The sequence below is a fragment of the Odontesthes bonariensis genome, chromosome 7 (genome assembly GCF_027942865.1).
Source record: "Odontesthes bonariensis isolate fOdoBon6 chromosome 7, fOdoBon6.hap1, whole genome shotgun sequence".
NCBI classification, from domain to species: Eukaryota; Metazoa; Chordata; class Actinopteri; order Atheriniformes; family Atherinopsidae; genus Odontesthes; species Odontesthes bonariensis.
In genome coordinates, this window is record NC_134512.1 from 40274231 (window position 1) to 40291387 (window position 17157).

General features: G+C 45.1%; 2 protein-coding genes across 3 annotated transcripts; one reads left to right on the forward strand and one right to left on the reverse strand.

The window, feature by feature from the left end:
* Positions 1-1500: 1500 nt before the first annotated feature.
* znf319b (zinc finger protein 319b) lies at positions 1501-9312 on the reverse strand. The gene is made up of 4 exons (XM_075470809.1): positions 8561-9312; positions 7895-7951; positions 4421-4571; positions 1501-3914 (listed from the first exon to the last, which is right to left on the reverse strand). Exons 3-4 carry the CDS (start codon positions 4423-4425, stop codon positions 2117-2119), a joined length of 1803 nt encoding a protein of 600 aa, XP_075326924.1. The 5' UTR covers positions 4426-4571; positions 7895-7951; positions 8561-9312; the 3' UTR covers positions 1501-2116.
* Positions 9313-10419: 1107 nt separating this feature from the next.
* On the forward strand, positions 10420-17026 carry usb1 (U6 snRNA biogenesis 1). Of its 2 annotated transcripts, XM_075470812.1 has the most exons (7): positions 10422-10734; positions 11580-11719; positions 12065-12248; positions 12542-12595; positions 14716-14821; positions 15018-15098; positions 16772-17026. In XM_075470812.1, exons 1-7 carry the CDS (start codon positions 10571-10573, stop codon positions 16892-16894), a joined length of 852 nt encoding a protein of 283 aa, XP_075326927.1. In that variant the 5' UTR covers positions 10422-10570; the 3' UTR covers positions 16895-17026. The 2 variants fall into 2 exon arrangements, with proteins under 2 accessions (XP_075326928.1, XP_075326927.1); XM_075470813.1 differs by lacking the exons at positions 14716-14821; positions 15018-15098; positions 16772-17026 and adding an exon at positions 14180-14345 and having other exon boundaries at positions 10420-10734.
* Positions 17027-17157: the final 131 nt, after the last annotated feature.

The following is a 17157-nucleotide window of genomic DNA, read 5'->3' on the forward strand; positions in this document are numbered from 1 at the left end:
GTAGTCGTTTAGATCCCCAACGTGTTAAACCTGACAAAATACCGGCTGTTTACCATTTTGTTCCCACGAATTCGGCGCTACTAAAGCTAGCCGCAGTGAGCAACGCACTTCCTGTTATTTTCACAAAATAAAATACCCGTTGCCTTTTATCATAGGGAAAGCCATTACCATACAATAGGTGCTTTTGTTTTGAAAACAGGAAGTGAACCTACCCTCGTTGTAGCTAGCTTGAAACTGCTGTTTTGACAGGAAATGACGATCGGCGACGTCACGTTACGTTGCATCTTGGGTAGTTTGACTATGAGTAGTAACCTCATGATGCATACCCAACATTTCAGAGAATCTAGTACGCATCCGGGAACTTAAAAAAGTTAAAGTTAGTATGAGTAGTGGGAGAAGTATGCGGTTTGTAACACAGCCATACACTCGCACGCCGGCTTCTCTTGGAGAGTCGCGGCGTCTAACTGGCACGATCACCGGACGGACGAAAACAACAGAGAAAAAAAAGATGAGCTCTCAGTCAAAACGTTTCACTTGGTAAAAAGTTGCAAGAATACAAAAAAAAACTAGTTCTTCTGTACATGTTCTTCTTTAAGAAAGACTGACTCATCCACAGTATGTACAGGCCGGGAGGCGGAGTCACAACCAGGAGGCGGAGTCACCACCAGGAGGGGGAGCCACCACCAGGAGGCGGAGTCACTACCAGGAGGCGGAGTCACCACCAGGAGGCGGAGTCACAACCAGGAGGCGGAGCCACCACCAGGAGGCGGAGTCACCACCAGGAGGGGGAGTCACCACCAGGAGGCGGAGTCACTACCAGGAGGGGGAGTCACCACCAGGAGGGGGAGTCACCACCAGGAGGCGGAGTCACCACCAGGAGGGGGAGTCACCACCAGGAGGCGGAGTCACTACCAGGAGGCGGAGTCACCACCAGGAGGCGGAATCACCACCAGGAGGCGGAGCCACCACCAGGAGGGGGAGCCACCACCAGGAGGCGGAGCCACAACCAGGAGGGGGAGCCACCACCAGGAGGCGGAGCCACCACCAGGAGGCGGAGTCACCACCAGGAGGCGGAGTCACCACCAGGAGGGGGAGCCACCACCAGGAGGCGGAGCCACGACCAGGAGGCGGAGTCACCACCAGGAGGCGGAGCCACGACCAGGAGGCGGAGTCACCACCAGGAGGCGGAGAGGGACAGGGTGCAGCGTCAGGACGGCATTTTAACAGCGGCTCACACGCCTTCCGTCAACTCCTCCTGAGAATTAGTTCCATACATTCCCAGGAGCTCCTCCTGCTGTTTCCATGGGTGTAAAAGAGCTAAAACCCAGAGAGACTGGAACAAGACTTTAAAGGGACAGTTCGCCTCTTTAAAGGGACAGTTCGCCTCTTCTGACATGAAGCTGTGTAACATCCCATATCAGCAGCATCATTTCTGAACATCTTCTTACCCCCTGCTGCGTCCTGTGAGCAGAGTTCCAGCCTCGTTTTGGTGTTGATGAAGGTAGTCCGGCTAGTTGGCTGGGGTTTAAAAAATAAAGCGTTTTGCTTCTCAGAACAACATGCGTTCAACAGAGTAATACATTTGCATCACAAAATGGTTCTCCAGGAAAAACTCAGACCTCACAATCTCTTGGCCCTATTTTCTCTCCCTTCACTACCTTCATCAACACCAAAACGAGGCTGGAACTCTGCTCACAGGACGCAGCAGGGGGTAAGAAGATGTTCAGAAATGATGCTGCTGATATGGGATATTGCACAGCTTCATGTCAGAAGAGGCGAACTGTACCTTTAAAGCATCTGCTCTGATATTATTGCTGAGGAAATCGTCCTCACTGAACCACCGACAAATCGATTCCCTGCTGGTGGAAACTCTCAGAGAAACAACAGATCGGTGCAGCTCAGCTTTAACGCTCTTAGAAACATATTTACTGCCCAGCTCCTTTACAAACCGAAACACTGGCTGCCTGATTCTCACAGAAAGATGTTTGTGCCTCCCGGTGGCTGTTACTGAGAGAGGGGGCTGGGAAACACAGGAAGTGTCCCACACACACACACACAGGTGCAGGTGGAAACAGATGCAGTAAAAGCATCCTGAATGGGAGGCGTTAGTCTGGGCTCAGAGGCACTGCGGCACGCTGTAGCCGCCGCCCTCGGCCGTGTGCTGCACCGTGTGCTCCTGCAGCGTTCCCAGGTCGCTGAAGCGCTCGCCGCACCACACGCACTTGAACTGGCCCTCGCGGGAGTGCGTGCTCTGGTGCTTGCTCAGGTGCTCGCGCTGCTTGAAGCCCTTGCTGCAGTGCTCGCAGCGGAACGGCTTCTCGCCCGTGTGCACGCGCAGGTGCCGGTTCAGGTCCGACGAGTACTTGAAGCGCTTCTCGCAGTCGGGGCACTTCAGCGGCTTCTCCCGCGACGGGTCGCAGCGGTGCTGCACGAAGTCGGAGGAGGACAGGAAGCGGCGGTCGCACAGCGAGCACTTGAGCGGCTTCTCCTGGCAGTGCGAGTTCTGGTGGCGCTGCAGCGTGGAGCTCTTCTTGTAGCCCTTCCCGCACACGTCGCACTTGTACGGCTTGTCGGGCGAGGCGCCGGACGACTCGCCGCACTTGTGCCGGAGCAGCTCGCCCGACTGGCTGAACTCCTTCTGGCAGGAGGCGCACTTGAACAGGTTGTCCATGCCGTGCACGTGCTGGTGGTACAGCAGGTGGGACGGCTGCATGAAGCCCTTGTCGCACAGGTTGCACTTGAACGGCCGGTCGGACGGGTCCTTGTGCGTGCGGCGGTGGCGCAGCAGGGCGCACTGCTGCCTGAAGCTCATCTGGCACTCGTCGCAGTGGAACGGGCGCTCTGAGGAGTGCGTGCGCTCGTGCTGCCGCAGGTCCGACGGGCGCTTGAAGCCCTTCCCGCAGGCGGCGCAGCGGAAGGGGCGGGAGCCCTGCGGGTGGCACGGGTGGTGCAGCAGCTCCGACGACTCCTTGAAGTGCAGCTCGCACAGGTTGCACTTGAACAGGTGCTCGCCGGAGTGCACGTACATGTGGCGCACCAGGTGCGAGCGGTGCTTGAAGCTCTTCTCGCAGACGGCGCACTTGAACGGCCGCTCGCTGCTGTGCGTGCGCTGGTGGTGCTGCAGGTGGGACGACTGGCTGAAGGCCTTCTCGCACACCTCGCAGCGGAACGGCTTCTCGCCCGTGTGCACGCGCTCGTGCCGCGTCAGCTCCGACAGGTGCTTGAAGCCCTTCAGGCAGACGGAGCACTTGTACGGCCGGTCCCGGGCCGACGGGAAGGGGAGGACGGAGCCGCCGTGGGCGGGCGCCGCAGCGTCGCCGCCGCCGGAGGAGGAGGTGGGCGTGGTGCTGCCGGAGGAGCCGGGCCGGTACGTCTTCTCGCAGATGGAGCACTTCATGGGGTTGGAGCTGTTGTGGGAGGTGTGGTGCTGGGCCAGCGAGGTGAGCAGGGAGAAGCCCATCTTACACACCCCGCACACGAAGGGCTTCTGCTCCACCTGCACGCACTGGTGCTCCAGCAGGTCCGTGGCCTGGTGGAAGATCTTCAGGCACTGCGTGCACTGGAACGACCGCTCCTGGCTCGCCATGCACTGGTGCTCCAGCGGGTTGGCCAGGTGGGAGATGTCGTGTCCACAGGCACCACACTTGTGCTCGGCCCCCCCGACCTGTAGGGACGCCTGCTGGGCCTGAGCGTGCTGCTGGCTGCCGGCGTGCTGCTGCTGGCCGTGCTGCTGCTGCTGCAGCGCCGCGGCGTCCGGCTGCAGCACGATGCCGTACACGGCGCAGCCCAGCGCGCCCTCGCCTCCTGCAGGGATGGTGTGGACAGCGGGAGGTGGAGCGACCGTGTGCTGCTGCCAGGCCTCCGTCATGCGCGCCCGGGCGTACGGATTCAGTTTGGCAGCTGGAGCGGCCCAACTGCGGCGAGAAAGGGACACGGGCACATGTCAGAATCAGAATCAGCTTTATTGGCCAGGTTTGACTAATCAAACAAGGAATTTGACTCCGGTAAAAGACTCGCAAAGTATGTAGACAAATGGAGACATTTTTAAATCCAGGTTAAAAACATTTCTGTTCTCATGTGTCTATGCATGAAATCTGCACGATATCTTTGAACTTATCTGGACTGTTGCTGGTTTTTAAATTCATTTAAATGATTTTATTTGTTTCTCTTTATATTCTTTTATGTATTTTAATGCTTCTTCCACTCCCTACTGCAATGCTTTTATTTTATGTAAAGCACTTTGAATTGTTCTGTACATGAAATGTGCTATATAAATAAATTTGATTTGAAAGTAAAACACTCAACAAAAACAAAAGAATAAAAATTAGAAATACAGAACAGTAAGAGTAGAACTTGAGTACGATGTTGAGAAATGGGCTTCGGGCTTTTGGATGTGTCAGGCAGAAAGGGAAACACTCACTCCATGTCTGAAGCGGTGCTGGAGGACGCAGCGGCTGCTCGGTGCAGAGGCCGTGACTGAAGCTGTGATGGCTGAGGCTGGAAGGTGCTGAAGAAAAGCTGGGAGAGGGGAGGGAAACCGGCGGCTCTCACTCCATCCTCTAAGGCTGCATCTGCATGAAAAACAGAATCAAAACAGCACATGAAGAAACAGAACCAGTGTTGGGGTCAAGTCACCAACTCAACATGACAGAAGCTGATGGATCACTTTTAAATGTGTTGTTACTAAGGCCGGGCGAGTTAACTCGTTATTATTTTACGCCGATAAAGATTTTGTCACGCATTAACGCATTTTTGTTTTTTTAATCTTTGTTTTTTTTAATTAATTTTTTGGGGCTTTTGTGCCTTTAATAGAAAGTTCAGAGAGACAGGAAGCAGAGAGAAGGGGAACAACACGCAGCACAGGGCCGTCCAATGCAGGGCGTCTGCTCAGCCCACTACGCCACGGACCACCCCTGTTTTATTATCCATTTTATTATTGTAAAAGTCTGTCGCTCACAGGCTTTTATTTTGTAAAAGTCTGTTGCTCACAGGCTTTTATTCTGTAAAAGTCTGTTGCTCACAGGCTTTTATTTTGTAAAAGTATGTCGCTCACATGCTTTTATTTTGTAAAAGTATGTCGCTCACAGGCTTTTATTTTGTAAAAGTCTGTCGCTCACAGGCTTTTATTTTGTAAAAGTCTGTCGCTCACAGGCTTTTATTTTGTAAAAGTCTCTTGCTCACAGGCTTTTATTTTATAAAAGTCTGTTGCTCACAGGCTTTTATTTTGTAAAAGTCTGTGGCTCACAGGCTTTTATTTTGTAAAAGTCTGTGGCTCACAGGCTTTTATTCTGTAAAAGTCTGTTGCTCACATGCTTTTATTTTGTAAAAGTCTGTGGCTCACAGGCTTTTATTTTGTAAAAGTCTGTTGCTCACAGGCTTTTATTTTGTAAAAGTCTGTTGCTCACAGGCTTTTATTTTGTAAAAGTCTGTCGCTCACAGGCTTTTATTTTGTAAAAGTCTGTCGCTCACAGGCTTTTATTTTGTAAAAGTCTGTCGCTCACAGGCTTTTATTTTGTAAAAGTCTGTCGCTCACAGGCTTTTATTTTGTAAAAGTCTGTCGCTCACAGGCTTTTATTTTATAAAAGTATGTCGCTCACAGGCTTTTATTTTGTAAAAGTCTGTCGCTCACAGGCTTTTATTTTGTAAAAGTGTGTCGCTCACAGGCTTTTATTTTGTAAAAGTCTGTTGCTCACAGGCTTTTATTCTGTAAAAGTCTGTCGCTCACAGGCTTTTATTTTGTAAAAGTCTGCTGCTCACAGGCTTTTATTTTATAAAAGTATGTCGCTCACAGGCTTTTATTTTGTAAAAGTATGTCGCTCACAGGCTTTTATTTTGTAAAAGTCTGTTGCTCACAGGCTTTTATTTTGTAAAAGTCTGCTGCTCACAGGCTTTTATTTTGTAAAAGTCTGCTGCTCACAGGCTTTTATTTTGTAAAAGTCTGCTGCTCACAGGCTTTTATTCTGTAAAAGTCTGTCACTCACAGGCTTTTATTTTGTAAAAGTGTGTTGCTCACAGGCTTTTATTCTGTAAAAGTCTGTCACTCACAGACTTTTATTCTGTAAAAGTCTGTTGCTCACAGGCTTTTATTTTGTAAAAGTCTGCTGCTCACAGGCTTTTATTTTGTAAAAGTGTGTTGCTCACAGGCTTTTATTCTGTAAAAGTCTGTCACTCACAGACTTTTATTCTGTAAAAGTATGTCGCTCACAGGCTTTTATTTTGTAAAAGTCTGTCGCTCACAGGCTTTTATTTTGTAAAAGTCTGTCGCTCACAGGCTTTTATTTTGTAAAAGTCTCTTGCTCACAGGCTTTTATTTTATAAAAGTCTGTTGCTCACAGGCTTTTATTTTGTAAAAGTCTGTGGCTCACAGGCTTTTATTTTGTAAAAGTCTGTGGCTCACAGGCTTTTATTCTGTAAAAGTCTGTTGCTCACATGCTTTTATTTTGTAAAAGTCTGTGGCTCACAGGCTTTTATTTTGTAAAAGTCTGTTGCTCACAGGCTTTTATTTTGTAAAAGTCTGTTGCTCACAGGCTTTTATTTTGTAAAAGTCTGTCGCTCACAGGCTTTTATTTTGTAAAAGTCTGTCGCTCACAGGCTTTTATTTTGTAAAAGTCTGTCGCTCACAGGCTTTTATTTTGTAAAAGTCTGTCGCTCACAGGCTTTTATTTTATAAAAGTATGTCGCTCACAGGCTTTTATTTTGTAAAAGTCTGTCGCTCACAGGCTTTTATTTTGTAAAAGTGTGTCGCTCACAGGCTTTTATTTTGTAAAAGTCTGTTGCTCACAGGCTTTTATTCTGTAAAAGTCTGTCGCTCACAGGCTTTTATTTTGTAAAAGTCTGCTGCTCACAGGCTTTTATTTTATAAAAGTATGTCGCTCACAGGCTTTTATTTTGTAAAAGTATGTCGCTCACAGGCTTTTATTTTGTAAAAGTCTGTTGCTCACAGGCTTTTATTTTGTAAAAGTCTGCTGCTCACAGGCTTTTATTTTGTAAAAGTCTGCTGCTCACAGGCTTTTATTTTGTAAAAGTCTGCTGCTCACAGGCTTTTATTCTGTAAAAGTCTGTCACTCACAGGCTTTTATTTTGTAAAAGTGTGTTGCTCACAGGCTTTTATTCTGTAAAAGTCTGTCACTCACAGACTTTTATTTTGTAAAAGTCTGTCACTCACAGGCTTTTATTTTGTAAAAGTCTGTTGCTCACAGGCTTTTATTTTGTAAAAGTCTGTTGCTGTCTGCTGTGGAACAGGAAAAGAAAGTAATCGGCGGATCCACCAAACATGGAGAAGGGTACGGAACTTTTACTCGGCCATTTTCATTTTAAAGTTCTTCCAGACGGCGGAGTCGACAGAACCAAAGTCATCTGTAAACTCTGCCAAGTTGAATTGTCTTCTCAGCGTAGTAGTTCCAGTCTAAAATATCACTTAAAGGCAAAACACACAACTGATAGCAGCAAGTCATTCAAGGAAACAGACAGTGGAGCGAGGCTTCTACATAAAAACTACAGAAAGATGCTGATGTTAAAAGTGTGTTTGCACAACAAATGTTATGGCACTTTCATTCATATGGCAGCACATTTAAAATAAAGCTAAATGCTAAAAGCTATACGCTACTTTTGGATTCATTTTTGGATTCTGCGTACAAATGCGATTAATCGTGATTAATCAGGGAAATCATGTGATTAATTAGATTAAACATGTTAATCGTTGCCCGGCCCTAATATTTACTAACATAAGGAAATGGTTCCAAGTCTTTAAACTAAAAAAAATATAAGAATTATGAGCTTCTCATAATCCTTACCATCTTCTAAATGGAAGATATTATCACCACAATGATTTTTCATTTACTCTAATCAGTGTTGTGTGTTAGTTTGCCCGCTGATGTTGGGATAACATCTTTACCGTAAATCAGGTTCTCTCAGGTCATCTCCAGGAGCGCAGCTAAACTGCCCATAGTTTCTGAAACAGAAAAAGAAAATCACAATGAGAAATCTTGCTGAAATATATCTGATATTAAAGCGTTAATCAGCATTTTAAAAAAAGCATATATATTATAACAGCATTAATCAGTGACATCAATACCAGATGGGCTCACTTCTAAAAGGATTTCTGCACCAAACTAAAGACAGAAAGTAAAAAAAAAGTGGCTGTATGTGTTATTTAATGGGTAACATCGATCTGCAGAACACTGAATTATTTGAGTTTTCCTGAATCATAATTCTTTAAATGATAAATCTGCACCTTCTCTTACATAATAAGGCAGAAATTCCAACTTAAATCTATACAAATTTCCCCAGAAAGCATCAAATTAAACGTCTGACTGATAATTTCCTCCAGATAAAAATAAACGTGCAGCTGAGTAATAAAGAAAGAGTTCCAATGCAAACTAAGCCTTTATAATTCCGACACACAAATCACAGCCACGCACACCAGCCTGGGTGTATTCTCAACATTTTACTATCATTAACCCTTTAAAATGACACAGCTAATGATATGATTCATTTCCAACCAAAAGGGTTCCTGAGAATGTGCATCATCCTGAGCCAGTGTGCTCATTAACATATTCACCTGGACACAAACAGCTCCACCGGGGTGTATTTTTCTTTTTTCTTTACTTAGATGCTTTATGCTGGAGGTGGAGGTCCACCCCCGTCTATGCACAGATCCAAAATGTTCGACGATTCGCGGTAAAAGTGGAAGCGTCTGCGCATCACAACGTTTCTTCGTCTCCAGGCAAAGATCACAGGCACCAGGATGGGTTAGCCAGCTAGCTTAGCTACCTAGCTCAGGCAAAGATCACAGGCACCAGGATGGGTTAGCCAGCTAGCTTAGCTACCTAGCTCAGGCAAAGATCACAGGAACCAGGATGGGTTAGCCAGCTAGCTTAGCCACTTGCTAACCCAGCCACGGAGGCGGCGTTAGCCCGAACTAGCCTCCGCAAAAAAACAGCAACCAGGCGGGGAAGGCGGCGGCGGCGACACGGAAAAACACCGCTTTTACATCCCCGGAGCTTTGAAGTGAAAGCCTGCTGAGAAATCCCGGTTTTATACCGATCAGTTGTAGCTTAGCTGCCCCCCACAAACAGCGTGAGGTCCCGTCTTCTCATCCGTAAAACGGCTCCTGGATGCTCCGTTGTTCTGAGCCCTTCGGGTTCCAGGGGCCGAAAATGAAGGCGCATTAAAACGGGCGGAAATTGTCCAGAGTCAACCCATTAACGGCTTCATTTCTCGGGCTCCCGACGCGTTCTCTCCGCCGGCGAGAAGAAGATCCGCATTTTGTTGTTAATTGTTAGCTTAGCTACCGGCTAGCTGCGGAGCCCCTGCCCGCGCACGGGAACATGAATAAACTAAGAGTTAATTGGCTGCTCACACACATGCACGCACACGCACGCACACGCACACCCAGACTGGTGTGTGTGATGGTTTGGATGTAACACCTGGAAAAACTTATCATTCACAATCTCTTAATGAGTAAAAGCGGTTTATGAAAGATTTAAATCGTGCTATTTGTTGTCCTGCACATTTAACCTGGTAGCACCACAGTTTACATTTTTTATTTACATTAGATTTTTATTTATATATATAGTTACATTACATTATTTGATTGTTTAAATTTACATACATTATTTAAATTAATGTGTAATATTTTTTTACATTACATTTTTATTTACATGACATTTTTTGCATTTTATATGTGCTTCACTTTTTCACAACAAAGATCTGTGAAATCTGTTTGATTTGTTGTTGAATGGAAAGTTTATGATGGTTGCGTTCCGCACTTTGTATTAAGAATGTTCAATAAAGGTTTATTATATACATTTTATTGTGGTAGCAGCAGTTACTGGTGAACTTTCACTTTACCTTTTTTTGCCAAACGATCGGCAGAGAATGACTTGGTTTTGTGAACAAAATTAATCAGGAAAGCCCACAGTTGCAAATATGCAACATTGCCTAAAATTATCAAAAATAGCCCAATTCCAAAAAATTCCAAAAATATTGGTTTATTCCCACCCAAAAAGATGCAAGAAGAGCCTAATTGATTTTTTTTCAATGATTATTCATATGCTTGGGTGCTACAAGGTTAACTAAACAATCCAAAACTTAAAAACATAGAGTCCTACACCTTTATAGGCTTATTATAATACGATATCTTCAATATAAGTACATATTAAGCACTATTATAAAGTCTGATGGAATAAAAGGGAAGTAACGTGAACAGTTTGTTATGTGAAATTCTCACATCAGAAACACGGTGCTGTAAAAATACCAAATGACTCTGGAAGTACGTGAGGATAAACATAATGATAGTGTAATAAACATTCCTTTTTTTTTAGAGCCATCTTTAATCAGTAAAGATTTTTTTTTTTTTAAACGCATTTTGAGAAGCGGAACTCTGAAGCGGCAGAAGGTGTTGCTCCGGGACCCAAACTGGCGTAGCAACCGATGTTTACACCGGAAGTGCTAGCAAAAGCCGCCGGAAGTTCCTTTTCAAAGCCGAGTTGTCGCTCGTGTTTTGGAGCTTGAACAACAACGTTGAAGCCACCGGCTCCCGGCTGTTAACGGTGCCCGGTGGTGAGGGATGTTGGTCGGTTACAGCAGCAGCTCGGAGGACGAAAGAGAAGCAACCGCGACCCGGAGCCGAAGCTGTTCCCGAAAGTGGCGGAAGGAAGATGGCGGCAGCGATGACTGCACGGAGGAGAAGAAGAAGAAGATAAAAACCGAGGAGCTGGCTCCTAAAACCAGGTATTTTAAAATCAGGTATCAAAATCAGACTTTGAATTTTAAAAACCAACAGTGTAAAAAAAAAAATAATAATTCTAAAAACAAAAATCAGCTGGTCCAGTCCAGAGTCCAGACTAAACATGGAGAAGCAGCATTTAGCTGTTATGCTGCAAACAAGTGGAACAAACTGCCAGTGGAGATTAAACTTTCACCAAATGGAGACATTTTTAAATCCATGTTAAAAACATTTCTGTTCTCATGTGTCTATGCATGAAATCTGCACGATATCTTTGGACTTATCTGGACTGTTGCTGGTTTTTAAATTCATTTAAATGATTTTATTTGTTTCTCTTTATATTCTTTTATGTATTTTTAATGCTTCTTCCACTCCCTGCTGCAATGCTTTTATTTTATGTAAAGCATGAAATGTGCTATATAAATAAATTTGATTGATTTGAAAGGACAAACATTTTCAGATTTGAGCTCCTCAGACGTGAGATTGTCGCAGTTTTCTTTCAGTGTGACGATGATGAGAATATATTTGGGGGTTTTGACCTTTCGTTATATCTGGCAACACTTTTCACATTCTTACAGAAAGATATATTAACTGGGAAAATAATTGTTTCAGACTTACTGACTTGTCATTAAACTGATTATTTAGAGTCGATGACATCATCAGAATGAATCTTCAGCCTTTCCTCTCTTCATTGCCTGATGGTACCTGAGAATATTTAGTGATGAATTTACATTGACCTGAAGATATTGTTCTGACGGACATCTTTCATCTTGTGAAACATGTTATATTATGATGGCCTGTTTATTTGGGCTGAAACTGAACTGCGTGCCTCCATCTTGGTTTCCTGCAGGCTGCCGCTCCCCGGCTGCCTCGCGGCCATGTTTCCAGACGAAGTGGATCCACAAACTGAAGACAGCTCCCTTCATAGTGGACGTGTCCGCTCCTTCAAGCATGAGAGAGGAAACTGGGCCACTTGTGTTTATTTGCCTTGTAAGAGCCGCCCGAAATAGGGCAGAAAAAGCATCCCACCGCCCGATTCGTCACCTTGTTTCATTTCTTTTCTCCTCGTTTTTTTAAGGAGAAAAGATTTATTTTTATTATTTTTATTTTATTTATTTAAAAAATTAAATTTAAATTTTTTTTTTATTTATTTATTTCGTCATTTATTATTATTAGTTAGTAGTAGTATTTTTATTAGAATTGGTATTATTGTTGTTGTTGTTGTTAATATAAAATCATTGTAAATATTAATATTTTTTGAGCCACATTACAAATTCGAATTTCCCCCAGTGGGGGATGAATAAAGTATGTTTCTGTTCTTCCTCTCCTCGTCAGACCCTCCTGAGGAGGAGTTTGAGGAGCTGTTGGAGGAGCTGCTCCTGGCGGCCGGGTCTCGGGGGCTCGTTCTGACCCCACAGGAGGAGTTCCACCTCAGCCTGTCTCAGACGGTGGTGCTCAGACACCACTGGATCCAGCCCTTCACTCAGAGCCTGAAGGCCAGCCTGGCCCGCTGTAAGAGGTGGGTTACTCTGACACTAAACTGCAGACAAGTGCTCCTTTCAGTCAAATATGAACCGCTTTAGATTAGAGACGCGTTTAGTTTGCAAGGAATATACTGACAAAGATTACGATGTACAAAGGTAGGCAAAGAAATGGAAAAATCATTTGTAAAAGGGCTTAAACGGTGAAAATAATGCAGTTTTCCACACGGTGTCAGGTGCTCTCTTCCTTTCAGGATCAGAGCTGAACGAACAGAAAGAATAAACTGATGAAACTGATGTGATTCTGACTCCAGCTGTTTCTTGTTGCCAGGTTTGTGTGCACAGCAGGGAGCCTGCGGGTCTACTGTAACGCTGAGAGGACGAGGTAACGTCTCTAAGGTCTTTTATCATCTGTTTTTCTCAGAGTCCACCCGGTCAGCCGGTCACTTTACACACGTTTGTTCTTCAGCGCGTTGATTTAAGGTGGAATGATGGATATCGCTGTAATGTCGATAAGGGAAGAAATGGGTTTGAGACCTAATGAGACTTAAAGGTGGTTGGAGCAACTGTTGGCTGTTTGTGAGATGCCATTCAGCTTCTGTCAGTAAAGCCAGCAAAGAGGCGACCCGACAGGCAAATGGAAAATAGAGATGTGAAAGAGCAGAAGAAGAAAAATGTGTCAAAGGGAAGTTTTTTGAGCTGTTTGGAAGCAGGTGAATGCAAAGAAAGATTATGTTCTGATGTCTGTAATCATCATTTCTGTCCAGGACAGTTTCAGTTTTATTTATTCATTTTTATTTCTTTAAATTATTCTGTTGAACCACAATTCTAAACCAAGGTCTGGTTTTCACAAGTTTTATTTCTTATTACTTTGGTTGCTTTCAGGTTATTTCAGTTTCTTTCTTTAGCAGAAGGGTCCCAACAATCTGTAATCTCACTAAATAAACACGCAGACTCTTTTTAGGTCCTGTAGCATTACGCCACATTGCTTAAAGGGACAGTTTGCCTCTTTTAGCCGCTTTCGGACAGAGTAGTTCTAAGAACGCAGTTATCAGAACTGTCCTACTCGAATTTCGTTCTGATAACTGTCCTTACCCAGCGGAGCTGTTTCAGTCTGCATTCGCACATGAGTCGGTACCTGATAGGGACTGATGCGCCGCGCGCAGCCGTCTGCGTCAGTGACGTGTTAGCCGTTAGCCGTTTAGCGCCACATTCAACAACAAAACAAAACAAAACCAGGTAAAAGTAAGGAGAGAAGAAAAAACAGCACCAAGAAGCTAACATGGAGAGCGGGGAGGCCACCGTGTTCATGGTCTGCATGATGGTGATATTAATCATGGACAATCACATCGGGCGTCTAATATCGAGGCTGGAAGAGCTCACAGAGAGAGTCAGGAGATACTTTTTCATTTCATGAAGGAAGAAAGGAGAGCAGAGCGCTGCAGACAAATGAGACCAGTGTAAGTTTAACTTATTAAACACCCGCCGGTTGTGTCCGTGTCTATGAGGAAACATTTCAGCCGTGATAGCATGACATGGGGCGTAGCTACCGACCACCACACACCTCCGTTAGATGCGTTCTATAGAACCATGAAAAGACCCGACCTCGGAGAAGGAGCTAAATAGTTATAGGAACTAAGGGAGAAAGCCCCGAGTTCCTGTATGTCTGAAGACGGGAGAAAACGGCCCCGCGGATTAAAAGGTTATTAGAACTGCCAAAGGTTCCTACAGTCCGAAAGCGGTGATTGACATGAAGCTGTGTGACATCCCATATCAGCAACATCATTTATGAACATCTTCTAACCCCCTGCTGGTTTCCAGCAGGCTGTGATACGAAGGGAGAGAAAATAGGGCCAAGAGATTGTGAGCTCTGACTTTTTCCTGGAGAACCATTTTGTGATGCAAATGTATTACTCTGTTGAACGCATATTGTTCTGAGAAGCAAAACGCTTTATTTTTTAAACCCCAGCCAACTAGCCGGACTACCTTCATCAGCACCAAAACGAGGCTGGAACTCTGCTCACAGGACGCAGCAGGGGGTAAGAAGATGTTCAGAAATGATGTTGCTGATATGGGATGTTACACAGCTTCATGTCAGAAGAGGCGAACTGTCCCTTTAAAGAGGCGTACTGTCCCTTTAAAGAGGCGTACTGTCCCTTTAAAGAGGCGTACTGTCCCTTTAAAGAGGTGAACTGTCCCTTTAAAGAGGCGTACTGTCCCTTTAAAGAGGAGAACTGTCCCTTTAAAGAGGCGTACTGTCCCTTTAAAGAGGCGTACTGTCCCTTTAATCTCACTGAGTGAGAGACCAATCGCTGCTGCTGCAGAACTGTTGAAACATTGATGCAGATCTACTGAGATTAAGTTCCAAACTGAAGTGGTTGAAGCTCACAGGCTGAACTCCAGTTGGATGGAGAAGATGAAATTATGGAGCTCACGGTGGGTTATACCCTCAGACTGCAGTTTCCTTCAGTTCAGGACCCATTGCTAAGTGTGTGTCCCCTGCAGGAGCTTCCTGGGGATGGAAGTGTCCGCTGGGCGCGCTCAGCTGTTGGATCTGGTCCGAGTCGTTGACAGAACCATGACAGAGTTCCAGCTGGACACTTTTTATGAGGTCAGTAATGAAAAAGAGCGATTTTAGCCGGTGAAATGTCTCTTTGGAGGTCACATGATGCTCTGCTGACAACGTTTCCTCTCACAGGAAACCCGTCTCACGTCATCGCGTGTTTTACTCTGTTGTTATTATCGTTTCCGTTTTTATTCGTCTTCTTTTTGTGTTGAACCACTCCGGACCCTGCGTTGTTTCCCAGGATCCGTCCTTCCACGTGAGTTTGGCCTGGTGCGTTGGAGACCTGACGGAGAAGCTGAAGGGCTGCGTACCGGAGCTGCAGGTAAAAGCAGCCTCACTTCCACTAAGTCAGTCCGTTTCTTACAGAATAAAGTAAATAAGAAGACCTGCGTTAATGCGCCATAAAAATATTTATCTTTGTTAAATAATTAACGAGTTAACTCGCCCTAATTTTAACATTAACGCTTAACCAGAACAAAGAGATCACATCAGCCCAGCTCTCAGGTCTTTACAGCGGCTCAGATACAGAATAGATTTTAAAGTTCTGCTGCTCGTCTACAAATCACAGAACGGTTTAGGTCCAGAACACATGAATGACATGCTAGCAGAGTATAAACCCAGCAGAGCTCTGAGATCTACTGACTCAGGTCAGATAGTGGAGCCCAGAGTTCAAACTGGACCCGGTGAAGCAGCTTTTAGCTGTTCTGCTGCACACAACTGGAACAAATTGTCTTCCCCCTCTCTCTGCGCCCTGCTTCCTGTCTCTCTCACACTGTCCTCTCATTAAAGTGATGGTTCGGAGTAGATTCAACCTGGGGTCATTTGAACCGTGACATCCAGCCAAGTAGCCCACCCGCAGTTTTTTCGATATTGGCTGAACATCAGCTGAGTTACTGAGTTATCCCAAATAGCTTCGTACAAGCGCTAACGGACCCTGGCAGTATCTCCAAAATTACCACACTAAAATCACATGCCATGACACCAAACTTCTACAGTAGTACAAATATGGTCTGTACTCACAAAACGATGCATTCGGAAGTTTGAAAATAGTCCAGGAGTTTATTATTATCAACACAAGCCTGATAGCTTCTGTGCTGCTAAAGCTGCGTCGACGTCACTTCCTTGATCTGGGAGCTTCAAAGTAAGATGAGGGTTGATCTACTACTGTAGACAACAAAGCAAGGCTGCTCAGTTTCTCCATTGATAAAATAACTTCACAACTCTACAACATAAAAATTCATAAAAAAACATGTAGAATATAGCATATGCTTTGTTGTCTACAGTAGCAGATCAACCCTCATCTTACTTTGAAGCTCCCAGATCAAGGAAGTGACGTCAACGAAGCTTTAGCTGCAGAGAAGCTATCAGGCTTGTGTTGATAATAATAAACTCCTGGACTATTTTCAAACTTCCAAATGCATCGTTTGGTGAGTACAGACCATATTTGTACTACTGTAGAAGTTTGGTGTCATGGCATGTGATTTTAGTGTGGTAATTTTGGAGATACTGCCAGGGTCCGTTAGCGCTTGTGCTAAGCTATTCGGGATAACTCTGTAACTCAGCTGATGTTCAGCCAATATCGAAAAAACTGCGGGTGGGCTACTTGGCTGGATATCACGGTTCAAATGACCCCAGGTTGAATCTACTCCGGAGTATCACTTTAAAGGCATAAAAAGCCCAAAAAATACTTAAAAAAACAAACAAACAAACAAACAACGGGATAAAAGTTTGAAATCTTCAAAATAAATAAAATAAAACAAATAAAAGCCGAGGTCACCCGATATCTATAAAAATCTATAAAATGGGTTTTAAGAAGGGATTTTATTTTATATTTTGTTCCATAGTTGAGCCTGGAGCTGGCAGGAAGGCTCATGTGGGGTCAACATGTCTGATGAACAGCTAAAGTTCAACTGAGAAAGCTGCAGAACCCCCCACAGTCCCAGAGTTTAACGTATTCCCTGTTATGTTCTGACCGGCTTCTCTTTGGGCCGTCAGAGTCTGATGGATGAGCGTGAGGACGGGCCGCTGCCCCTGAGGTTGGACTGCTCAGAGCTGCGCTGCAGGACGGGAAACAAGACGTTCCGCTTCCCTCTGGAGCCGGAAGCTCCGCCCACCTGAAACGCTTTCACTTCACTTTGTAATGTCAGGCTGCGCCGCCCAGCAGGACGCCGTCAGGCTGAATGTGTTCATGTGACCATTTTCTTATGATTCCAAAACTGTAAATAAATAGATTTGCTTCTTGTTTTATAATCTTTGCTGTTTGTTTGTGTCGCTGACCACAGGAACGAGCATCGATGATGTGCAGCTGTGGTGAGAACTGCCTCTGAAAGGCTGAAACCTCGATGAGGAAGCACTTTGGTTGCACAGATGTTCCACCTTCA

Bases quoted from the DNA above. Each gene is read 5' to 3' on its own strand.
- usb1 (XM_075470812.1), top strand. From the start codon at position 10,571: ATGTTGGTCGGTTACAGCAGCAGCTCGGAGGACGAAAGAGAAGCAACC. The intron at 11,720-12,064 runs GTAAGAGCCGCC...TCTCCTCGTCAG, and splicing joins CACTTGTGTTTATTTGCCTT to ACCCTCCTGAGGAGGAGTTT. The intron at 12,249-12,541 runs GTGGGTTACTCT...TCTTGTTGCCAG, and splicing joins AGCCTGGCCCGCTGTAAGAG to GTTTGTGTGCACAGCAGGGA.